The sequence below is a fragment of the Biomphalaria glabrata genome, chromosome 9 (assembly GCF_947242115.1).
Source record: "Biomphalaria glabrata chromosome 9, xgBioGlab47.1, whole genome shotgun sequence".
NCBI classification, from domain to species: domain Eukaryota; kingdom Metazoa; phylum Mollusca; class Gastropoda; family Planorbidae; genus Biomphalaria; species Biomphalaria glabrata.
In genome coordinates this window covers 11,898,720-11,924,841 of record NC_074719.1, presented here as the reverse complement: position 1 = coordinate 11,924,841, position 26,122 = coordinate 11,898,720, and the positions used below count along the sequence as shown (strand labels likewise).

At 34.1% G+C, this 26,122-nt stretch overlaps 1 protein-coding gene across 4 annotated transcripts in view; it reads right to left on the bottom strand.

Annotated features, from left to right (window-relative positions):
* Window positions 1-371: 371 nt before the first annotated feature.
* The window catches only part of LOC106074618 (choline transporter-like protein 2), a 77,691-nt gene continuing 51,940 nt past the window's right edge, over window positions 372-26,122 (bottom strand). For all 4 annotated transcript variants that reach the window (XM_056042839.1, XM_056042840.1, XM_056042837.1 and 1 more), the window contains 21 exons: window positions 18,150-18,204; window positions 16,667-16,740; window positions 16,204-16,282; window positions 14,375-14,462; window positions 13,497-13,604; window positions 13,251-13,311; window positions 12,900-13,035; window positions 12,048-12,131; window positions 11,213-11,325; window positions 10,467-10,580; window positions 10,276-10,375; window positions 9,663-9,755; window positions 9,303-9,432; window positions 7,374-7,426; window positions 6,838-7,014; window positions 6,599-6,727; window positions 5,493-5,562; window positions 5,067-5,211; window positions 4,020-4,108; window positions 2,644-2,728; window positions 372-2,491 (listed from right to left, as the gene is read on the bottom strand). In XM_056042839.1, the coding sequence (XP_055898814.1) occupies window positions 2,382-2,491; window positions 2,644-2,728; window positions 4,020-4,108; window positions 5,067-5,211; window positions 5,493-5,562; window positions 6,599-6,727; window positions 6,838-7,014; window positions 7,374-7,426; window positions 9,303-9,432; window positions 9,663-9,755; window positions 10,276-10,375; window positions 10,467-10,580; window positions 11,213-11,325; window positions 12,048-12,131; window positions 12,900-13,035; window positions 13,251-13,311; window positions 13,497-13,604; window positions 14,375-14,462; window positions 16,204-16,282; window positions 16,667-16,740; window positions 18,150-18,204 (2,093 nt within the window). In that variant the 3' untranslated portion in view covers window positions 372-2,381. The remainder of the gene's footprint in view (window positions 2,492-2,643; window positions 2,729-4,019; window positions 4,109-5,066; window positions 5,212-5,492; window positions 5,563-6,598; window positions 6,728-6,837; window positions 7,015-7,373; window positions 7,427-9,302; window positions 9,433-9,662; window positions 9,756-10,275; window positions 10,376-10,466; window positions 10,581-11,212; window positions 11,326-12,047; window positions 12,132-12,899; window positions 13,036-13,250; window positions 13,312-13,496; window positions 13,605-14,374; window positions 14,463-16,203; window positions 16,283-16,666; window positions 16,741-18,149; window positions 18,205-26,122) is intronic.

The window sequence follows — 26,122 nt, the reverse complement described above, 5'->3', positions numbered from 1 at the left end:
CGTTCCGATGGAATTATTTATTTTGCTCATTTGTGTTTCACTCCCCTGTTATGATTAAACTTCAATCACTTTTTTTGTATGTAATCAGAAAATGTTTTATTAGGTATATAATTATAGAAGAATGAATGCTCTTTTTATATAACACAGATTTAAGATTATAAAACCAAACATTAATTTTATTTAATGGGGTAAAATCAACGTTACCTAGTGGCATTAGGCTCATTTGTTGAAGAGGTAAAAAGGGTCATAAAACAAAACTTTAATAAAGTGTTGGAAGAGAGACCAAGGGAGAAAGTGTGAAAGTTTGACTCAGACCTTCCGATGACTTGGGCTACAGCACATTGCTATGAAACACACACCAAAAACACATCTTTTTATTTCCCTAGTTTTATTTACAGATCATTGCATTGAAAGACATGTGCTCACGACTTTGAAGAAGACTTTTGTGAACAAATTTTGTGCCAGCCTAAAGAACTGAACTGTCACTGAAAATGTTTGAGAGAACTAGATGCATACAATGATGTATTGGCATAAACAAAAACAACAATCCCTAAAGTAATTGCAAGACCGTGTAATGATTACATTTGTACTTTACATAAATAATAAATACTGGGCAACATCAAATACATAATGATACTCCCTGTTGGCAACAACAACAAAAAATACAATGGCAACCTAAGTGAACATATATATATATATATATATACAATAAAATGTATATTACTATGTGTATTTTGAAATGATATTTTTTCTATCTGAATGAGAAAATAAATTGGGTTTGAAAATATTTTAGAAGATTTTTTTTTTTCAATTGAAGAAATACATGTTTACAATCATGAATGAATAGTGTAATTCCTTTAAAAAAATAAATAAATTCAAATTATTTTTAAGCCAAGATATTACTTTTTGGTGTTAAAAATAAAGTAAACATTTGTCCATTGAAATAAAAAATAGACAACTGTATCACAGAGTGTTTTTAAGAACAAGAACAAGTTATATATATATATAAGAATGTAATTTGATCAAAGAGAATTAAGTAAATCAGAAAATATTTCTCCCAACTATTGGTGCGTTTGTTGCTTTATTGCTTAAGTGAAAGAAATTTTGAACTCCTCATGATCAGATTGTAAATTATAACTGAAAGAAACTTTGATCGAAAAATTGAACTTTTGAAATCAAACTGGTAGCAACAAAAACTAACAATTCTTTTTCAAAACAAAATAAAAAAGAAATATAGCATTCATTTTAAAAACATTATATACAATAAATAGATGGAATTCAGAACAATTTTTTACAAAAAGCAAAAAATGATATCTATATTAAATACAGAAATTACTTCTTAAGGCTTGTATTAAAATGTAGAGCACTCTTAGAGTATTGTAGCTTTATTGGTTTGAACTAAAATTAGTCAACTAAAAGAATACGATTGACTAAGCCATCAAATAGAACTGAAGTTGACAAAAAAAATTTTAATATCATTGTGACATATTTTTTTAAGCTTTGGTATTGATTATCTAAACACAGAGTAATTAGATTTGATAGAGTTCAATTAGTTAAAGTGATAGGGACATTGTTAGTTTTGTTTTGCTTTTTGCTGAAAATCAGCTTAACAGACTTTTGTTTCATTCCCTAGTCCAACCTGCTATAGTTTTTTAAACTTGAAACAAAGTTTGACATAATAACTTTAATAAATAAGTTGATACATTGATCTGTTTTTTTTTTTGTTTTTTTTTGGGGGGGGGGTCTCTATGGCATTACATTTTTAAAATGTCTTTAAGTACTATTTAATGCATAGTTTTAAACTCAAGTTTGACCATAAGAAATGAAATAGTCAGCCATTGAAAAGTTCTAACCCAATGTTCATTTGTAACAAGAATGTATATTGCATAGAACACATTGCTAGGAACTCTTCAATCACATGAATAAAAATGTATTGCCAATTGATATGTACAAACATTAACAACAATAAAATTAACAAAAGACTTAGAAGGTAGTAAATTAAGATACAATTTTGCGATGTTGTTTAAACACCAAAGTAAGCTTTCCTGACTTAATTACAATAAAAACATACTTTATGTATATATACAAACCCTAGAATCCTCTTAACTCACATCAAATCAATTTATGCTTGATAATATAGCAAGACTGTCAGCATTACCTACACAGTATGCTTTATGTTGAAATGATTTTCAATTTTAATTGCTGGTAGACTTACAACTGTGAAACTGTTCTTTCTTTTAGAAAGATTTTGCTTAAAACAAAGTAAGCCAAAATGATATTAAAATTTTAATCTCTATATACATAATAAAAAAAAATGCTGAATACTTCAAAAATGGACAAAAATGTGTTTTGGCAAAGAATATTGTTCAAAAGATATGTCATCATCCTTCTGCTTTAGGCTTTAAATTTTTTTTTCCAAGTAATTTCATCAAATCTTTCCCCATAAAATATGGCTTTTCTGGTGAGCCATCATTTCTCTCTATATCATCCACTGTAAAATAAATAATATAAAATAGATTCACATTTAAAAACAAAAGGTTAAAAGAATTCAAATGTTAGCAGTGTAAAGTACTCTGTATTCTTAAAGAATCAATAGTGCAACAGCTTCTAAATGATTTTAACTTTAATGAAACATAAACTTACAGAAACAAAGGAATATTGTGTCTACTGCCATCTCATAAACACTGAAGAATAAGTCAGCTATAATATAAGCACCAATCACAACAACCTAAAATAGTCAAATTTGTTGAATGAAAGTTAGTTTTACATTTTGTTTGTTCGGAAATGTTGAAGTATTAAGAAAACTAAAAAGACAGAATTGAAAGCTAAACTGGATTTGTTCTAAGAATAGTAAATGTTATTGTATTCAATCAAAAGTGTAGTGTTCAGATTTTGGTAGCCAGATAGGGCCTACTTTAAAGCCAATTAGATCTAGGTCACAGACTGATGAGCTAGGATGTACTTATCTTATCTTATAAAATACAGATGTTACTTCAAAAAAGTACACATATTCCTAGTCAATTTAGTCATGCATGTTAATCAATGACTTAAATTCTGCCAAGTCATTGGTTTTCCATTCCATGCTCTAATAGCACTAGGGAAGAAGGAGCATTTGTTCTAGCATATGGAACAAGGAATGTATCTTTATCTTTGAGTATTTTATTAGTTTTTGTTTTTGTATTTGAAGATTATGGTTCAGTGTTTAATGTACTATAAGAAACACATGGTTTTTAATTTGAACAGGTCAAACCTATGTAAATTAAAAGGTCAAGGCACAAACATTATGATTGGTCTAAAAGAAAAGGACACAGAAAAAGACAAAAAAAACATTTTTTGAACAATGTCTAACAAGAAGTTTAATGCATAATGTAGAGAACCATCGAAAGAGGCCAAGTTAAATATCTACTAGAGAAACTAAAGCTGACCACTCTGCAAAGCGTATTCTATATGTTTACTTTCATTACATTTCAAATCCTATTTTTCTTTTTACTAGTCTCATCATTGTCTCTAAGTGAAAAAATTTACCATTTGAAGAAACCAATAACATTTTGCTCCAAATTCCTAATTGTATCCTAACATGACCCTTAAGTTTTTATTTTCTTATCTTTTACATTACAGATGTTCCTTAAAAGAAGAAGATAATTACATCCTACAGGTAATCTTGTGTCAATCCAGTCATGCATTTTAATTTGAGACTTAAACTCTACTAAGTCATTGGTTTTCCTGGCTGATTCAGGCAACCTGTGCATGTTCTAATGGCACTAGTGAAGAAAGAGCACTGTACATTGAATATATTCAATGTGTATCTGTGTATTACAAGAGCCCGACTCTGAACTTGCAGCATGAGGAAAGTAAGTAAATACATCCACAATCATTACCATCATGACCATGACACTTGATTTTATATCATGACATTGATGTATTGAAGTCAAATGATTTTAATATTTTGATTGATAATTTAGCATACTGACACTCTATTTTTATGAACCAGATATTCACTAAGTAATCCATCAACTTACAATAATTGGCACAAAATAAAAATTGAGCATAGGTGTATACTGGTTAAGGAATGTTATTTTCCCATCAAAGAAGAAGTAGGCGATCACACCTGGGTATTAATTAAAACAAAATTTATTAGTAAAAAAAAATTATTAGCTTAAATTGTAATATAAAAAAAAATGTGTTAGGATATTCTGTATGGAGACAATATCTCAGCCATTCTTTATATACTTTTTTATACATTGTCTGGTAACAACCTTGAGCAATATCAATTTTTATATTTGCACTAGTTACTACCTGTTAAAAATCTATAGAGATTATAATGACAATACTAGACACAAAAATTTAAATGCTTAAATCTGAATTTAGAAAATAATAAGTGTAAAATCATCTGAAGAAAAACTAAGCTATAATAAAGTATCATATAACGCTAGGAGGCTACAGAATTTATTATTATGATGGCCATAATGAAAGTAAAATATTTTGCTACATTCAGGAATTAATATTTTTGTAAATACTTTTAATCAATTAATTTGATATAACAACAAGGATACATTAATTAGATATTCTAATTTTTATTAGATTTTGTTCATTTAAAAATAAATTTAAAAAAATGAACAGGCAACTTTTAATTTTTTAAAGTAAATTTTTTATTTCCTTTTTTTTTTCTATGCTAAATTAATTTTTTTCCTAAGTTCCAATTGCTGGCTGACATGTTGTGTGTGGTAAGCACTATAAGCTGTCCTCATGATGGTTCTTAATAAAAACACTGTCCATGTCCATCCCTTTCAGTCCTGCAGGAGGTTAGGACTAGGATGTATTAATCTTTATTTCTGAAGGAATGTCCAAAACTTATTCACTAAATTGTTCACCCCTAATCTGGAGTAATATTCTCTGGCTGAGAGTAATTATTATTATTTAAGGGACATATTATGAAATCTAGGTTTCATGAATTGAAACTTTATGGAACTATTAACAGAGAGATTTTTTTCTTCACAATTCGATACTTGAATGCTCATATAAAAACAAATATTGTCCTAAAGGACTGCTTCAAAAATGTATCTCACCTACAGCACCAACAACCATTAACTTGCAAACAAAGAACAGGAAGTCTGTGACTTTATCAAGAACAAAAGCTCTCACACAGTTTTTCAAGATCAGTTCAAATGCTCTCTTTGCAGATGTGCAGAAATTTTTACCATAAACTGCAATCTACACATAAAACACAAAAGTTACTGCAAAACAATTTTTTTTAAAACCTGAAGTTGTCTATGTAGCCTAGAGTAGATTTATAGAAACTAATAAAGTAATAAAAAAAAAATATAATAATAAACTTAATAAAAACAATAATAAACTAATAAATAATAATAACAATAATAAGAAGAAGAGGAAGAAGAACTAATAGTAATAATAAATAAGTAATAAACCTACAGTAAATACAATAAACTCAAAACAAATTAGATTACATATGTAAGCATGATATTAAAACATACCATGATGTAAGCATTTTTACAGAGAAATTTCAATATTTTTTCTAAACACCAAAAACAGCATTTAAGGCACCTGAAAAAAACAAACAATAATACTTCAAAGAAAAAAAATTGTTTTTTTTTCAATCAGCTGGGACTTAATGGTGTGTAGAGTGTTTATGGTGTGTAAAAGTGTTTATGGTGTGTAAAAGTGTTTGATCACAGAGCCTCAAGGCTGAAGAATTCTTACATTTTATACTTTATTTTTTAAGCCCAAATGATTGAGCCTTGTGTAAGTAAAACAATAAGAGAAGGTACAAATGTTTCATACTTTTCTATGGGCTAGCTTTATTTTGTAAATGCAACAGAGGCTCTTTACCTAATGAATATAGACAGAAGAGGCTGAGTCACTGACTGGCTTCACAGATATTCTGGATAATAAATGGTATAAGCCCTAACCTCAGTCACTGGCTGTACTCTGCTCACACCATGCAAGTGTGAATTGTGAATTTCAAATTACTTCCATTTAGAATAACATGTAAGCTCCAAAACGTAACTTGAACAACTAAAAAAACAACTTGCTCATTTTCATTGTTTTTTTCTGAATAATGCATTTCTGCAGCTTGGAGTGCAGGAAATTGCTTGGCACCCTAGACATCACTGAACAAGCTGACATAACTCCCTCAGACCTTCTATCATTAATTTTTAATAACCTGAACAGGGATCCAACATTTTAAAGTCCTGATTTGGCTCAATAGTAGAGAATCTTAAATAGCAAAGAAATAATACCAAAATAATTAAATATTTAGGATTAGGATGGCTGCCTGGTTGTTAGTTATGGAAGTTGGATTGTCATTCAGACTTCTTCATTGTCCTGGGTTCATACCCTGCCCACTTCCATTCCCCATGGTCCTACAGGAAGTTTGGACTAGGAAGTAAATTATCTTCAATTCTGAAGGAACATCCAAAGCATATAAAACAACAAACAAAATAAAACATATTTTGCTAATAAAACAAAAAGTTTTAGGCTGATAAATAAAATTGACATTGTATTGTATAATAAAAAAAATCAATAAAGAATTATTCCATAATTTTTTTTTAATTTTCCAAAATATAATTTCAATACTTACTTGAGAAAAAATTTGGCAACAGGATTCTCTGAAGCCTTCAACTTGCTGTCCAAGTATTCCAGAAAAGCTCGGATGATTTGAACAATAGCAATCAGCAAAGACCCAAAAGCCAAAGAGCCTAAATGGTATCTGTTGACAATTACAAGAAGAAATTCTTGAGTCCTTACTTCAAGGTAAACTATAGTAAGTAAGAAAGATGATGCTTGTAATATTAAGATTAAAATATATTTGATGCTTACCTGAAACATCTATAAAAAGCTCCTAATAATGGTAAAGCTGGAATATCTTTGGACTTATCGAAAGCCCAATAATAACTTGAGAAAGCACCAGACAGTGTTAGCTGGCCAAGAGCTGAGACAAAATTTACCAGCCAGAAAAACATGAAGAGGTTGAATATTTGGAGGTAGATAGTATAGCTGAAAAAAAAAAGCAATGAATATTAATTTAAAAAAAAAAAAAGTTTATAACCCTATTGTCTTAAAATATATTTTCTCTGATGTGTCTATTTATAAGTTAATCTAGGAGAAAAATATTACATGCAATAAGATGATCTGAAAATGGAAATAAGAGCAATATTTTCAAATCTATATATTTCACAATAAAATTTGATATATATTTGCTCTAGTTAGAAAAAAAAAAGCTCTATATTTTCTGAAATGGCTATTTTGTTTTTATTTCATAAAAAATGAATAAACATTTTTTTTTCAGCCATTTCTTCTTGCAAATTGTTAAAACTCAAAAAATGTAATATCTCAACAGACACATGTCTACTTACTCTCCTTTGCCGTACTTTAAGAAGCCACACAACTTTCCTTCAGTGTCATTTTGCTGAATGCCAAAATTAAAACAAGATTTTAAATTTAAGAAAAAAAAAGTGAAATTATTAAACATATCAAGTAATCTAACACTGATATTGAAGATGTAGGGCCAACCTTAGGCATAGACTAAGACTAAGACTGCTTTATTGATCATTACGGAAATTTGTTGTGATTACAAGGACTCGTTTCTCATATAAAGACAACACAACAGAAACATACACATAAATACAACAGACAACATAAAGAGTTCATTCAGCGACTACGCACAGGTATCTTGGTGCATTTCATGTTCCCTGATCAATGAGTGGCGGTGATAGAGTCTGACCGAGTGAGGTACGAACGAGTTTTTGTACCGCTCCGTTCTTGTTTTGATTGACAGCAGTCGCCCACTTCGCGACGACCTGACGTAGTTCTGATGGAGCGGGTGGCCGTTGTCTTCCAAGATTTTTTTGATTTTTCTTAGGCACGTTTGTTCAAAAAGTTCCTTTAAATGTGGTAATGTTGTGAGTGTAATTTTTGATGCTTTTTTAATGTTTTTTAGACGTTACAACAGTTTAGATGAGGCGTTGCCTTGCCAACAACTTATTCCGTATGTTAGCAGATTTTGTACAGTCGCGCCGTAAAATGTCTCAAGGATCTTCTTGTTTAATTTAAAAGTGTTGAGTTTGAATAGAAAAAAGAGTCGCTGGGCTGTTTTCTTTGTCAGAGTTCCAAGGTGGTCTTCCCATGAAAGCTTGTTGTTGATGATAACGCCTAGATATTTATATGCCTTTACTTGTTCTATAGATGTAGTGTTTATTTGCAGTTCACGTATAGTTTGTTTTTTCTTTCTAAAATCTATTATAAGTTCTTTAGTTTTTGTTACATTCAGTTCTAGAAAGTTGTCGGTGCACCAGTTTGTAAACTCTTCTATCAAGCTTCGATACTGAGTTTCGTCTCCTGAAATAAGACCGACTATGGCAGTATCATCAGCGAATTTAATGAGTTTAACTGAGTCATAGATGCTTCTTATGTCATTAGTGTAAAGAGTGTATAGTACAGGAGAAAGTACACAACCTTGTGGAGCACCCGTACATAGTACTCGAGTTGACGATTTGGTGTTGTTGACTTTAACATACTGGGGCCGTTGGGTTAAAAAGTTTAGAACCCATGCTTGTAAGTAAGGGCTTACATTTAAGTTACTCAGTTTGTTTATCATTAGATGTGGCTGTATAGTATTGAAAGCCGAGGAGAAATCTACGAAGAGGACTCGTGAATATGTTTTGGGTATGTCGAGATGCTTATAAAGCTGGTCCAAAAGCAATAGAATGGCATCCTCAGTTCCTCTAGCTGCTTTGTATGCAAATTGGTGAGGGTCTAGGCTGTTATTGACTTTTGCTACAAGTTGTTTAAGGATATATTTTTCAAAACATTTCATAACAAGGTGTTAGTGCTACTGGGCGGAAATCATTTAAGCAATCTATTTTTGGTTTCTTAGGCACTGGTATGATTTCTGAAGTTTTCCAGATGTTTGGAATTACGCACGTTTGCAATGACTGGTTAAAGATATGACAAAAGATAGAAGAAATTTGCTCCGCACATAGCTTGATCTAGGCTGCTGCCTATGGTCTCCAATTGGTGGGGGCCTTACACAATATCTATAAAAAATTTAATGAAAAAATTGTGCATCTTAGATCAGATTTCTATCATAGTAGAGCACTATAACCTGATATTTAATAGTCTAACACTGTCTCTGCTATGGAACTTGCAATATATGAATTTCAGTTATTTGTCGATTTACATATACATAGGCAGGTTTTTAATAAATTGTGTAATTTTATTTTTTTGATGTTTCAATTATTTAAGGTCAGCACTGAAGGTGCCTTAGTTATGAAGCTAACACTTACACTGCTTTCGCATGGGATTCTCTCAAATAAATTTTCCACATCACTTTTGTATTTTGCAATGTCAGTGGTGCCATTGGCTAGAGTGAAGTTCCCAGAAGGTTGTGGAGCTCTTCCTATGGTCAACAGAAATCTCAAACTAAGTTAAGAAACAAATACAAAAAATAAAGGGAACTTGTATCAATATTTCATTTTTAATGTTTCACATTTTTAATTATCTCCCTTGCAATTGTTGATTTTTAAAAAAAATTTTTTTTTGACAAAATGTAATAAATATCTTGTTAATAAGATTTGACTGAAGTCTAGTAGTCTGTATTTTGTTACAAATGTAAAGCATATCAAATCAACTGAAGTAAAGGATACGTTGCAATGCAACCCCAGAGTGCAACTACGCCAAGCTGTAAAACAAAAGGAACCAAAGGCCAGAAAAGAGTTGACCACATAGAACCAACAGCTCTGTAAAAAAAAAATTTAAAAAATTTTTTTAACTGAAGTTGAAAAACAGTCCGTAAACACATGTATATTTTAAAACGAATCTCTAGTTTCTATTTAACTTTAATGACCCATTTTTGAACATTCTGATGAAATATATATAATTTAGTAAGCTTTATCAGCCATATCATATTCTTCTTGTATTGTAGCTCTTAGATGAAGTAAATTGATAAAATAGATATCTACATAAGCAAAATAAAATGAAAGATGGGTTTGATATGGTTTTTATGTTGTTTTTTTCAAAGCAAACCTTTAAGCTTTTATTTTCTGTAGTTATACAGATATTTAATATGGAATATATATAATAGAGTACCTTTTTCCCCAATTTATCCCAGAAAGTACTCTAAGTACGTATTGCCAACATTTAAATATATTTTAACTAGCTCTAAGAGAAATGAAATAAAACCATATTTTCAGACTTGTATAGAGCTGCATAAGCCATAATCAAATAGATCTATAAGTCCAAAAAAAAAGTAATACCTACCTACTTCCATGACCTATGAGTGCAACTGCAATTCGTATTCTCTGACACAAAAACAGCATTATAAAAAAGACAATGACAAATATCACTCCAAAAATGATGCCTGAAAAATTAATTTAAAAGGTATTATTCATGAATTATTTTTTTTTAATTTTTTTTTTACTTTTTACATTTATATTTTTTTAAATATTTACCTCCAGCTAAGAAAAGATTTTCCTTTTCAAAAGAAAGCTGCCAAATTAAATACACAGTCAAGGTTTCATTGGTTCCTTTGTTTTGAAAGTACAAGTACCAACAACAGATGGTTACTATAGTGATGAAACAAATAAAAATCAGTATGATAACAAATTAGTTAAATTTTATTTATATATTTTTATAAATATATTTGGTTTATAGCTTTTAACATTTTAAGAAAAACGTTGCAAAGTAATAATGACCCACAGTTATGCTGATGTCAAAAGCTAATACAATTGGAAACAGAATTATTACATGTTTTATAAGTAGGTTGTTTTTTTTTTGTAAAATAACATAATAGTGTTTATTAAATTATCAAATGCTTATTAGAAATACATTTAAAATATGATTTATATTTAGATATTAAGAATAGATTTAAACAAGTATATTGTTTTAGCATATCCTCAAAAAAACTATTACAAACCTGATTACTTAATTGTTGTTGTTTTTTTTCATTAATTTAAATGTAAAGGTAATATCTTAATGACAACACATACAACACTCAATGTTGTCTTGAATAAATTATCATTCCATGAGAAATCATAACTAATCTAACTTTTTTTTCTGTTATGTTAATGATTCATTCTTAAGTTAACCAATCATTCAAACATAGTCAATGAACTTAATCTAGTTGCTTATGAACTCAGTAAACTGAGATATCAGTGAGGATTCTACAAGTTTAGTTTCAAACAAAAAATGACCTTACATGCAAGCCATAGAGCTACAAAAAGTAATACTGTTAGCCAGATCATGAATCCAGAGATCCATCTCATCAACACAATCCATATCATTGAGATGACCATAGCAACTACTAAACCTCTGTGCAATTAAAAAAAAAGATAAATAAAAACTTATTTGTCAAAAAATACTCAAACTGGTAATTAATCTTATATAATAGGCTACAGACATTAATTCAAAAAAGAATATTTACGTCCTTTGCGTCATGCATCTAGTCATGCCTGTTAAACAATGACTTAAATTCTCCCAAATCATTGGTTTTCCTGGCTAGTTCTGGCAACCCATTCCATGTTCTAATAGCACTAGGGAAGAAGGAGTATTTGTACGAATTTGTCCTAGCATATGGGACGAGAATGCCTTTATCCTTGTGTCTTTCTTAATTAATCACAAACATGTATAAAGTTTTATGCAACTAATATTTATTTTTGTGTTTACTTTGTGTAATTTAATAACTGATGTAAGTTGTATATTGTGTAAAGAATAAAAACAAGTTCTAGTGTGATGTTATCACAGTATTTTAATCCAGGATTTTAATAGGATTATTTGAGCCTCCAAATCCCTCAGTCAAGCATAGTTTAATGAAATTAAATTTTAATGTGATAGTAGGTCATCATCAGCAAATGAAATAGAAAATTCAACATATTTTATAATTATAACGAATGCAACATTGTATAGATCTAGTAGCACATTCAGTTTCACCAAACTAATTTATTGTAACAATATGTTGGTTTTTTGTTTTGTTTGTATTGTGATTGAAACTATAGTCTACACACAAAAAAAGGAAGTTGAAGAACTTTACTCACATAAGCATCATCCACCATGATGCCACAACATCAGCTATAATTTTATCTCCTATTTCTTTGGCTTTTAAAAAGGCATCAAATACTCTGAATACAAACATAAATCAAATATGTTAGAAGGTACTAAACAAATGTAACATAAAAAGCATTCACAGAAACATAACAGAAAGAAAATTGATACCTTAAAAAAAAATAATGATAAAAAAAAACACTAACAAAAAGTTTTATAAAACATATTTTGTACATGTACAGCTTTTTATGGGGCTTTTGCTGAGCATACTTTAGATATTTATGAAGAGTAAGAAGCCTGATAAAAATTATTAATATAATTTTTTTCAGACACATAAAAAACCCAATAAGCTACCAATATGACACCCATGAGAGTTGTTTATTTTTTATATAACACATATCTCCCAGGTTCGAATCCTGGTGAATATTGGGATTTTTTATTTTGGGATCTTTGGGCACCTCTGAGTCCACCCAGCTCTAAGGGTAGCCGACATTAGTTGGGGAAATGTAACAGCAGTTTGTTGTTGTGCTGGCCACATGACACCTTCATTACCCATAGGCCACAGAAACAGATGACCTTTACATCATCTGCCCTATAGACCACAGTGTCTGAAAGAGGAGCTTTTTACTTTTTCAAAACTTGTATTCTATTATGTTTGCATATTTTTATTTATGATATCTGAAGTGTTAAACTGCAAGATGACAGAAAAATAATGATAAAATCAAAATAAAATTACTGTTGCTGACTCATTGGCGCTATTTCGTCCGCACTTTTTTGTCAGGTCCCCTGTTTTTCTTTACACTGTTTAAAATTAACTTTTTCACATTTTCATAATTAACACTCACTTAATGCCATAGTTTATATCTCCTCCATCTAGAGTCTTGTTGTCATTGTTTACTATTGTGTGATTTTTCCCAGCTATGTTGACTATATCTTTGCCTAAGTCCAAAATCTCCGTAATAGGCAGACATCGATTGATCACTGAAAAAAGAAATAATTCATATTAAATGCCAATTTTTTTATTGGTAGGCAAACAAATTAATTATGAAAAACAAATATATGAATTGATCATTAAGAAATATAATATATATTACCACATAAAAAAATTATTAAATATAATTGTTATTTAATTTCAATATTCCTGTATGAAAAATCCTAAATTATTATTAAGCTAAAGAATCCAGAAGGACATCTACCTGCTTCACTTTTAAAATAATAGGCAGCACAGTCCTTGTCCAAAACAAGTTGGTCCACCCTCTAGGTAAAATAAAAATAAACATTTAAAGAGAATTCTTAAAGTCTGTAGAAATACATTCCCCCCCCCCCCCCCCCGGCACAAAAAAACAACAACTCAATTATGTTTTTAAAGATATTTTCACATTATTGATATATATTCAGATTTTAAAGCTTTTCAAGAACAGAACAATGTATTTAATATTAACCTTTTTTGAAGTTTCAACTCCATCTCTACAAATCAGTTTGGATTTATTTTGAGTTACTAGATCCTCCGCAAAAATATAATCAGTGTCTGGACATTTCGCAACACATACCTGAGATGAGAAAGGTCAGTGTATTTATTTTAAAAAAAATGGTTAATTATATCTTTTAACTTATTAATTTTTTTTATACAAAATAAATAGTTCTTAACATTGGTGATACATAATGATACTTACATTAAAAATAGAAGGAAAGAACAAAAGAAATCAAAATATAAAATGTTTACTCATTTTCAGGCAAATTTTTACAGTAAGTTGGCAAGATAAAATAACCAATGATCAAGTGCTGCAAAGAGCAGGGTGCCAGGATATCCACGCTGTTATCAGATGCAGATGTCTTGGCTGGCTTGGTCCTGCTCACTAAAGTTGACTCCCACAAGGTCAACTTTCACAAGACATACTGTATGGTGATCTAATAGATGGCAGGTCACCCACTTTTAAGGTATTCTGATGTACGAAAAATGACATGAAGAGCTTCAAAATTGACACTAACAGATCCACATGGAGAGCAAGCATACTGAAAGGGTCCTGGATTGCTGATGGCATACACACCAAAAGTAGAAAGAAGGGTGAAAGTGCAACAGTGCTTGGTGATTACAGATGTCCAAACTGTGACCTCAGATATCAAGGATTGGATTCTTTAGTCACATGAGAAGTTGCAAAGGAAAAAGATCTCCTCTGAAGACATAAAATGTCACAGGAAGAGGAGAGTCAATACTTTGTGCTCATTGTCTTATTTTTTTTTTTGGTACTGTTAATAATTGATGGATTCTTTTTGATGAATAGAAAAACATAAATTCTGGTAAAATGGATTATTTAAGTACCTGTGGTGTTGGACATCCAGTAAGAAAAACTCCAGGTCCAACTCTTCCACACTCAACAAGATCAAAGAAAAATAAATACTTTTTGTTTCTAGAAAGAAAAGAATATCATAAAATATTTATGCAAATATATACTGACCAAAAGTATGTGTCAAATATGTTAACAATTAACATCTCTGAATATGTTTTAAATTTAAAATTGCAATGAAATTATAATTTTCAAGTTTGAATGGTAGACTACATCAGAGTTTAGCTTTGATAATGAAAATAATGGAATAATAACAAAAGAAATCTTTATTTGTGTCTTTGTTATTTCTGTTTGATCATTAAAGGCTTGTTGACATATTTATATTCTGTCACACTTTGGAATTTCATTGTTTTTTTGTTAAAGATATGCCTCATACTAATAAATTTATACTTATCTTATCTTATATAATAAAGACGTGACTTCAAAAAAGAAGATGATTACGTCCTACGCGTCATGCATTTAGTCATGCATATTAACCAATGACCTAAATTCTGCCAAGTCACTGGTGTTCCTGGCTAGCTCAGGCAAACCAAGCTCTAATAGCACTAGGGAAAAAGGAGTATTTGTACAAATTTGTCCTAGCATATGGAACGAGGTATGTACCTTTATCTTTGTGTCTTTCTGAGTATTTTATTAAATTTTGTTTTTGTATTTGAAGATTATGGTTTAGTGTTTTATGTATAATTGCTACTTTACTTTTAAGTCTTCTATCCTGAAGGCTGTCTAAATTTAGTGATTTTACTAAATGTGTTACTCTAGTCAAATGTGAATATTCGTTTGTTATGAATCTCACTGCACTATTTTGTGTCCGTTGCAGTTTCTTAATGTTTTCTTGAGTTGAGGGGTCCCAAACAGAGGATGCATATTCTATTATTGGCCTAGCCAAATAAATAACATTTTAGTTTTATGTTCTTATTTGATTTATAGAAATTTCTTTTAATAAACCCTAATGCTTTTTTGATAGTTTCATCAATATGGGGATTCCATGACAGTTTTTCATTTATTATAACACCTAGGTATTTTGCATTTTTAGTCTGTGTTACTGGTTTACCATGAATAAGATAAATGGAATAAATTTGTTTTAGTTTTTTTGTTACTCTTAATAACTGACATTTTTCTAGGTGGACAGACATGCTCCAATTTGATTCCCATTTCTGTAATTCATCTAATTCTCTTTGTAAAATATCTGTGTCTTGTGTTGTTTTTATTGTTCTATATATTATGCAATCATCTGCAAAAATCTGACTTTTGTTCCTGAACTAATGCAATTATGTAAATCATTTATATAAATTAAAAATAATAGTGAACTTAAAACTTTCTTTTGGTACACCTGAGTTTACTGTTATTAGTATTGATTTAGAGCCATTTATTATTACAGTTTGTTCTTTCCCTATCAGAAAATCTTTAATCCACTGATGCAATGGACCATCAATGCCAAAATACTTGTAATATTATTTTTTAATCTAAACAAATTTTCTGCCAAAAGCAGTTTGGTCTACATTTGTAAAAAATCAAAATTGTAGGTCGACACATTAATTGGAACTTTCAAAAATGTTATTTCTTTGATTTGGTTTTAGAAATGAGATTTACAAGGTAAAGCCAAAATGACATCTATTTTAAAATTTTTTAATAGAGTTTTGATTGTGTATAGTGGCACAATGTTCTTTTATTCAAACATGTGTGTTAAAGGTTTGGTCAAAGCAACACATAATGATAACAAAATTCTACATTGTACTTATTAAAGTTATTCTAATTAATCAGACTACATGTCTCTAAAGAAACTAGAACTGGTGTCATTATTTACTCATATTTTCCAAGACCACACAAGTTTCCATTAGAATCTCTTGGATAGATTAGTAACTGTGGATCGCCATACACAAAGGCTGAAAAATAGAGACAAATCTAAAATTAATAAATAAAAAATCTGTGTTAACTAACCCACAAGAAAAAAGAGAATGAACAGTAATATTTTACATATTGCAAATAAAAGAATAAAACAATTAGATAATAGGATATAAGTAACGTATATTGCATACAAAAAACATAAAATAAAAAGATAATGAAATAAAGGTTATGATAATTAACTTGGCAAAGCTTTCTTATAGGTAAAAACAAACAGTAGATCTCAATGCTAAGAAATTAATCTATTTCAAGTTTTTGTCTAAAAATAACTTAGTAATGGGGAAATAAAACAAAGGTAAATTACACAGTTAATACAAATGCTATTAATGTACTGCTATAAAGAAAGAGAGGGTAAAGATTCTTACCAAAATATGCTACTACAACGAGTCCACCCAGGAAGATGATAAATATAAGACAACATATTACATCTGTACATGACCTGTTGATAGTAGGAGGATAAGTTAGTGGCTGTCAGATTTTTAAATTGTAGATGTATTTGTTTGTAATACTTTTTAAATTCCAAATTTTAAATAAAGTTACAAATGTATAATAAGGACCTACACTTTTATATAAAGTCACTCTGACATGCTTTCTTATCTTATAATATACTTTAGGACTATTTAAGGGAGTTAACATATTCTTTGAACTAGCTTAACAAGGGGACACAATTGTAAGAACATTTTCTCATCCATGAACCATTTAATAATGTGTTGACGTTGATGCAGCAGTGGATTACACACTACACACTCTGTGTTTGGTTAAGCGTGTCAAGCCCACTCAATCGTGCCTTACCCCATACTCGAGTCCAACATTGCCCGGAGACAGATCTGCAATGTAAACTTTATAACATCTTGAGTGCTGCACGGCTCTCTAGATATAGATCTTTTCAATGTGTTCAACAATTCCATACTTAGCAACTCTAGGCTAGGTATAGGCTATGGCGTAACAAGCGTATTGCTGCTGGCCTCTTCCAGTCTTAAAACGACTGAGGTTCATCTCGTAGGACACTTTTTCAAGGGACTGTACAGCCCAGATTTTCTGAAGCGCGTATAGAGAGTTTAATTTTAGAAAAACTATTTTACAAACTGCATAGAAAATCGCATGTTAGTGAAAGAATTCTCTGTTATACAGAAACTGAAGTCTCCTTTTTTTGGCTACTACTGAAACTAGATTCTAGCTAGGGTCTAATCCAGTGTTTCCCAAACCTTTTTTCCTTAACGGAACACTTCGAGAACGAAGAAAAAGAAGAAGAAGCACATTCTAAGTATTTTGAGGAACACTTTGCTTATTTTTTTTTAGAAGGATTATTTCACGTGGTGGCTAACTAGTTAATTATACGTTAAAAATACGTCACAATTTATGTCGTCTTCAAGGTCCGAGAGCAACACATCTGTTGTCCAGTTTCAGTGATGAAAGAGACTTAGAGACAAAGCAATCTAATAAATGTCCAGTTTCAGGGATAAAAGAGACAAGGCAATCTACTAAATCTCCAGTTTCAGTGATGAAAGAGTCAAGGCAATCTACTAAATGTCCAGTTTCAGGAATGAAAGAGTCAAGGCCATCTACTAAATGTCCAGTTTCAATTATGAAAGAGTCAAGGCAATCTACTAAATGTCCAAATTCAGGGATGAAATAGACAAAGCAATCTACTAAATGTCCAGTTTCAGAGATGAAAGAGACAAGGCACTCTACTAAATGTCCAGTTTCAGTGATGAAAGAGACATGTCACTCTACTAAATGTCCAGTTTCACTGATGAAAGAGACAAGGCACTCTACTAAATGTCCAGTTTAAGTGGTGAACGAGATCCGAGCCCGAGATAGACATAACCATCCACTCAAATACCTTACCTCTTCCGCTTGGGACCTTGCCGTGATGGATCGTAGCCTTTCTTTAACGGAGTGTCTGCAAGTAAATAAATGTCCAACGGTATATCAACAGTACTCATGGTCATCAACTACACAATGGCAGCACACACACACACACACTAACAATTATTATGAATTTATATCCCACGAATGCCTGACTCTAAAAACTTTAAATGATGACAAAAACTTTTACTGAACATAACCCCTCTACATATGTACTTTCTGTCTAACTAGGATGAAAATGGCCCCGCCCAATAATTCAAACTATTCCCCTTTTTTTACATAGCTATTATATTTACTTTCAAATAGGGAGAAAAAGTGTGCGTGTGTGCGTGTTGTGGTGGAAATGGAAAAAAAGAGAAACTCCGTCTCTTGGGTTTGTATTAGGAGCAGTTTGACTAGTTATGATGCTAGCGACAAGGACTGAAGTTATAGTGACATGAATTCAATGTGGCCATTCGTTTCACCAGTTTCTTTATATGTAGATTTAGATCTTGTATAATGTCTTATGAATAGTTCAGACCTGTCTTGTATACGAAAGGATTAATTGAGAATAAAATGTAATTAGTTAACGGCTTTTCCCACTGATTAGGTCAATGCTGAGATACATTGACGATAGTTTTGGTTTTAGGACTTCTACGTTGGCATAGTCTTACTCTATAGGCTTCTTATAAAAATGATTTAAAGCAGTGGTGTCCAACTTTTTACAATAGAGGATCCAAATACATTTTAGAGACGTTTGTCTCGGGCTGCATTACCGCGAATAATAACAATAATAAATAATACTAATAAAAAAAATAATGACATTAATAAATAATAATAGCCTAAATTAATAATAATACTAAAATTAATACTAAAATTAATAATAAAAATAAAATTAATAATAAAAATAAAATTAATAATAATAAAATAAATAACTAATAAAATTAATAATAATAAAATAAATAACTAAAAAAATTAATAATAATAACATTAATAATAATAAAATAAATAATAATAATAATAAATTAATAATAATACTAAAATTAATAATAATACTAAAATAAAAAATTAATAATAAAAGTAATTAATAATACTAAAATTATAATAATAAAATCAACGAGTTCAATGTGACAGGCCATTGGAGGCTTCACTATGCACTGAGGGAGGAAAGAGTCGACGAGAAGTCTAGCAACGTATCACGAGGTCGTCGTTAGGACATCTCTGACGGGAAGTCTAGCAACGTATCACGAGGTCGTCGTTAGGACATCTCTGACTGGAAGTCTAGCAACGTATCACGAGGTCGTCGTTAGGACATCTCTGACGGGAAGTCTAGCAACGTATCACGAGGTCGTCGTTAGGACATCTCTGACGGGAAGTCTAGCAACGTATCACGAGGTCGTCGTTAGGACATCTCTGACGGGAAGTCTAGCAACGTATCACGAGGTCGTCGTTAGGACATCTCTGACGGGAAGTCTAGCAACGTATCACGAGGTCGTCGTTAGGACATCTCTGACGGGAAGTCTAGCAACGTATCACGGGGTCGTCGTTAGGACATCTCTGACGGGAAGTCTAGCAACGTATCACGAGGTCGTCGTTAGGACATCTCTGACGGGAAGTCTAGCAACGTATCACGAGGTCGTCGTTAGGACATCTCTGACGGGAAGTCTAGCAACGTATCACGAGGTCGTCGTTAGGACATCTCTGACGGGAAGTCTAGCAACGTATCACGAGGTCGTCGTTAGGACATCTCTGACGGGAAGTCTAGCAACGTATCACGAGGTCGTCGTTAGGACATCTCTGACGGGAGGTCTAGCAACGTATCACGAGGTCGTCGTTAGGACATCTCTGACGGGAAGTCTAGCAACGTATCACGAGGTCGTCGTTAGGACATCTCTGGTGGGAAGTCTAGCAACGTATCACGAGGTCGTCGTTAGGACATCTCTGACGGGAAGTCTAGCAACGTATCACGAGGTCGTCGTTAGGACATCTCTGACGGGAAGTCTAGCAACGTATCACGAGGTCGTCGTTAGGATATCTCTCGTGGGAAGTCTAGCAACGTATCACGAGGTCGTCGTTAGGACATCTCTGACGGGAAGTCTAGCAACGTATCACGAGGTCGTCGTTAGGACATCTCTGACGGGAAGTCTAGCAACGTATCACGAGGTCGTCGTTAGGACATCTCTGACGGGAAGTCTAGCAACGTATCACGAGGTCGTCGTTAGGACATCTCTGACGGGAAGTCTAGTAACGTATCACGAGGTCGTCGTTAGGACATCTCTGACGGGAAGTCTAGCAACGTATCACGAGGTCGTCGTTAGGACATCTCTGACGGGAAGTCTAGCAACGTATCACGAGGTCGTCGTTAGGACATCTCTGACGGGAAGTCTAGCAACGTATCACGAGGTCGTCGTTAGGACATCTCTGACGGGAAGTCTAGCAACGTATCACGAGGTCGTCGTTAGGACATCTCTGACGGGAAGTCTAGCAACGTATCACGAGGTCGTCGTTAGGACATCTCTGACGGGAAGTCTAGCAACGTATCACGAGGTCGTCGTTAGGACATCTCTGACGGGAAGTCTAGCAACGTATCACGAGGTCGTCGTTAGGACATCTCTGACGGGAAGTCTAGTAACGTATCACGAGGTCATCGTTAGGACATCTCTGACGGGAAGTCTAGCAACTTATCACGAGGTCGTCGTTAGGACATCTCTGATGGGAAGAACAACTTGAAGCATAAGTATTGCTCATGTTCAGAAACAACACTCGCTTGGGTCTCGTCCTAAAATGTTTTGGTTGACCATACATTTAAAAACATTTTCACGTCATAAAAACATCTAAGTCACATTGACTTTTACAAATGAAAAGAAAAGAGAGAACAAGGAAGAACGCGACTTTTCAAATCAGGAGCGGTTCTGTAAATAACAGAAAGAAAGCAAAGCGATTTGCCTAAGCCAGACAGTTTGAGTAAGGTACAGCGGATGGCATATTCCGTGGCTGGCATTGATTAACCCACTCCGTGCGAGCACAATAATTGCTTATCTTTGCTGATATCAGCCTCGGCTTATGGCGTTTTAGTATCATCTTCAACATCGAGTATATATCTGCGTGTCTGTTGATCGAAGTTTGAGGCCCTGAACAAGTGTAGACATCTCACCTGATTGTATTTTAAGTAGGCTTAATTATATAGATCAGTGATACAACCTTTTATCATTTTAATTTATCACATTCCTCTTTAAAAATAAAAACAACAACATAACTACAGTGGCGTACCTAGGAATTTGCCATCATTTGGAGGGGGGAACTTGACCTCTTTGGGGGGCCCCTGCATTTTGCGTAATATTTAATATTTAATGTAAAAAACAATCTCGAACACTCATTTGCGGGTCCCCCTCATTTGGAGGGGGGAACTTGACCTCTTTGGGGGGCCCCTGCATTTTGCGTAATATTTAATATTTAATGTAAAAAACAATCTCGAACACTCATTTGCGGGTCCCCCTCAATTAAGGGCCGGGGGGGGGATTTTCAAATTCTCCCCCCCCCCTCCTCCTCCACCCTAGCTACGCCACTGCATAACTATATATAAGACTTTTCACTTTCTATAATCAAAAGTCACACGGTTGCGCATTGAAGAAATTCCAGTCACTCCATGAAGCTAATAGGAAGTAGGCCTACGTATTCATTCTGTCAGGCGAGGACAACTCGGTTGGATACTGTCAACATGTTTCTTTGACCAAGATGTGTCTCCGAAATTTCACCGAGTTCAAATTGATCAGTAAATGTATGAGTAACTTGCTGACGTTTGAAGTTTAAATGCTCTGACATCTTAGAAATTGCTGGACAACGAGGAAATGTTCTCACATGAGTTAGGGCGTAGGGTGATGTGGTAGTTCGAATTAAGATGCAGCGATAAAGTGAAACTGGACAGGTGGGCATAACAGGTGGGTAAATTCTAGCGTTAAATGGGTAAAAAGATTTTTGTGTGTCCTGGGACTGGGAAAAGGCGCTTGACGTAAACACCATTTCACTGCACCCCCAGCTGCCTGGTCTGTGTATTACCTACACTACGTCAACCATCTGCACAGAGTTGTACGCAATCGATAATTCAGTTGCTTAAAAAAAACTATGACATCATAAAATTTAAATGGGTTAGCATTCAAATCAATGGGTCTAGTTGAAATAGATATGAAGAAAGAGTATTCAAGGATACAAATAGTCGTATGAGAAAGAGAGGGTAGAGTGAGTGAAAAGAGGGTAGATTGGGAGAAGAGAGGGTAGAGTGAGTGAAGAGAGGGTAGAGTGAGTGAAGAGAGGTTAGAGTGAGAGGAGAGGGTAAAGTGAATGAAGAGAGGGTAGAGTGAGTGAAGGAGGGTAGAGTGAGTGAAGAGAGGGTAGAGTGAGTAAAGAGAGGGTAGAGTGAGTAAAGAGTGGGAATAGTGAGAGAAGAGAGGTTAGAGTGAGTGAAGTGAGGTTAGATTGAGTGAAGAGAGGGTAGAGTGAATGAAGAGAGGGTAGAGTGAGTGAAGAGAGGGTAGAGTGAGTGAAGGAGGGTAGAGTGAGTGAAGAGAGGGTAGAGTGAGAGAAGAAAGGGTAGAGTGAGTGAAGAGAGGGTAGAGTGAGAGAAGAAAGGGTAGAGTGAGTGAAGAGAGGGTAGTGTGAGTGAAGAGAGGGTAGAGTGAATGAAGAGAGGGTAGAGTGAGTGAAGAGAGGGTAGAGTGAGTGAAGAGAGGGTAGAGTGAGTGAAGAGAGGGTAGAATGAGTGAAGAGAGGGTAGAGTGAGAGAAGAAAGGGTAGAGTGAGTGAAGAGAGGGTAGAGTGAGAGAAGAAAAGGTAGAATGAGTGAAGAGAGGGTAGTGTGAGTGAAGAGAGGGTAGAGTGAGTGAAGAGAGGGTAGAGTGAGTGAAGAGAGGGTAGAGTGAGTGAAGAGAGGGTAGAGTGAGAGAAGAAAGGGTAGAGTGAGTGAAGAGAGGGTAGAGTGAGAGAAGAAAAGGTAGAGTGAGTGAAGAGAGGGTAGTGTGAGTGAAGAGAGGGTAGAGTGAGTGAAATGAGGTTAGAGTGAGTGAAGAGAGGGTAGAGTGAGAGAAGAGAGGGTAGAGTGAGAGAAGAGAGGGTAGAGTGAGTGAAGAGAGGGTAGAGTGAGTGAAGTGAGGGTAGAGTGAGTGAAGAGAGGGTAGAGTGAGTGAAATGAGGTTAGAGTAAGTGAAGAGAGGGTAGAGTGAGAGAAGAGAGGGTAGAGTGAGTGAAGAGAGGGTAGAGTGAGTGAAGAGAGGGTAGAGTGAGTGAAGTGAGGGTAGAGTGAGTGAAGAGAGGGTAGAGTGAGAGAAGAGAGGTTAGAGTGAGTGAAGAGAGGGTAGAGTGAGAGAAGAAAAGGTAGAGTGAGTGAAGAGAGGGTAGTGTGAGTGAAGAGAGGGTAGAGTAAGTGAAATGAGGTTAGAGTAAGTGAAGAGAGGGTAGAGTGAGAGAAGAGAGGGTAGAGTGAGAGAAGAAAAGGTAGAGTGAGTGAAGAGAGGGTAGTGTGAGTGAAGAGAGGGTAGAGTAAGTGAAATGAGGTTAGAGTAAGTGAAGAGAGGGTAGAGTGAGAGAAGAGAGGGTAGAGTGAGTGAAGAGAGGGTAGAGTGAGTGAAGAGAGGGTAGAGTGAGTGAAGTGAGGGTAGAGTGAGTGAAGAGAGGGTAGAGTGAGAGAAGAGAGGTTAGAGTGAGTGAAGAGAGGGTAGAGTGATTGAAATGAGGTTAGAGTGAGTGAAGAGAGGGTAGAATGAGTGAAGAGAAGGTAGAGTGATTGAAATGAGGTTAGAGTGAGTGAAGAGAGGGTAGAGTGAGAGAAGAAAGGGTAGAGTGAGTGAAGAGAGGGTAGTGTGAGTGAAGAGAGGGTAGAGTGAGTGAAATGAGGTTAGAGTGAGTGAAGAGAGGGTAGAGTGAGTGAAGAGAGGGTAGAGTGAGTGAAGAGAGGGTAGAGTGAGAGAAGAAAGGGTAGAGTGAGTGAAGAGAGGGTAGTGTGAGTGAAGAGAAGGTAGAGTGATTGAAATGAGGTTAGAGTGAGTGAAGAGAGGGTACATTGAGAGAAGAAAGGGTAGAGTGAGTGAAGAGAGGGTAGTGTGAGTGAAGAGAGGGTAGAGTGAGTGAAATGAGGTTAGAGTGAGTGAAGAGAGGGTAGAGTGAGTGAAGAGAGGGTAGAGTGAGTGAAGAGAGGGTAGAGTGAGAGAAGAAAGGGTAGAGTGAGTGAAGAGAGGGTAGTGTGAGTGAAGAGAAGGTAGAGTGATTGAAATGAGGTTAGAGTGAGTGAAGAGAGGGTAGAGTGAGAGAAGAAAGGGTAGAGTGAGTGAAGAGAGGGTAGTGTGAGTGAAGAGAGGGTAGAGTGAGTGAAATGAGGTTAGAGTGAGTGAAGAGAGGGTAGAGTGAGTGAAGAGAGGGTAGAGTGAGTGAAGAGAGGGTAGAGTGAGAGAAGAGAGGGTAGAGTGAGTGAAGAGAGGGTAGAGTAAGTGAAGAGAGGGTAGTGTGAGTGAAGAGAGGGTAGAGTGAGTGAAATGAGGTTAGAGTGAGTGAAGAGGGGGTAGAGTGAGAGAAGAAAGGGTAGAGTGAGTGAAGAGAGGGTAGTGTGAGTGAAGAGAGGGTAGAGTGAGTGAAATGAGGTTAGAGTGAGTGAAGAGAGGGTAGAGTGAATGAAGAGAGGGTAGAGTGAGTGAAGAGAGGGTAGAGTGAGTGAAGTGAGGGTAGAGTGAGTGAAGAGAGGGTAGAGTGAGTGAAGAGAGGGTAGAGTGAGAGAAGAGAGGGTAGAGTGAGTAAAGAGAGGGTAGAGTGAGAGAAGAAAGGGTAGAGTGAGTGAAGAGAGGGTAGTGTGAGTGAAGAGAGGGTAGAGTGAGTGAAATGAGGTTAGAGTGAGTGAAGAGAGGGTAGAGTGAGAGAAGAGAGGGTAGAGTGAGTGAAGAGAGGGTAGAGTGAGTGAAAAGAGGGTAGAGTGAGAGAAGAGAGGGTAGAGTGAGAGAAGAGACAGGGAGAAACCAGAAACGTACAAGAGAAAGTGAATATAAGACGTCACACTATGTAAAAAAAAAAAAAGTAAAGTTTCCCTTTCAGACCTTACGATCTATAGGGCAGATGAAGTAAAGGCCATCCGTTTCTGTGGCCCACAGTTAACGAGGGTGCCATGTGGCCAGCACAACGACCAACCGCCTTTAATTTTACAGAATGATGTCAACTAAAAAACGAAAAGACAGGATACAAGTTAGGAGAACGAGCACGCTTTCTAAGCTTAGTGAAAGAGAGTTATGGGCCCTGAGAAAAATGTAAGTCTTCTTTTACAACCGATTAGTTTATATAGGGCCTACCTGTCTAGTACATGTTTAACTACTCTCTAACAGGGGGGTTGAGGAATATTTTTACCTCGATCCCGGCGAACATTCTTTTTTATAAAGTTTTATTTTCTCTTTTCTTACTCTCCCCCCCCCCCAATTTTAAAAAAATTAATTATTTTTTTTCCCCCTCAAGTTTTGATTCAACGAAATATTTCTGTTTACAATTTAAAACTTAAACATCTTGCTATTTAATAATCCACAGTAAAAATGCAATGTCTAACCTCTTTCGATTCTAGCACTAAGTAATGTAGGTCTTTAGCCTTTGTTTTTAGCGGCCAACACTGACCTTTTATTCTAACATCCTTAAAATTGTTTAGAATCGAACATAAACATAGAATCGAGTAAAAATCCGTAATCGAATCGAGTTTTAAACTGTTCTCTTTCTACACACATCATTTGACTACTATCTTAAGAAGTTGACATTTATAGGCATCTAGGTCTGAACGGACAACAACTCAACCAATAGACTATTTATGTCTTTGTGAGTCATTTATCCCATCTATCTAAACATGCATACAATAGTTTCACTTCAGATTTTAAAACTTTTGGAATAGGCCTAAAAACAAAGGGGAAGGGGGAATATCAAGTGAGTACAAGTACATATACACAGCTACATACGTGGAG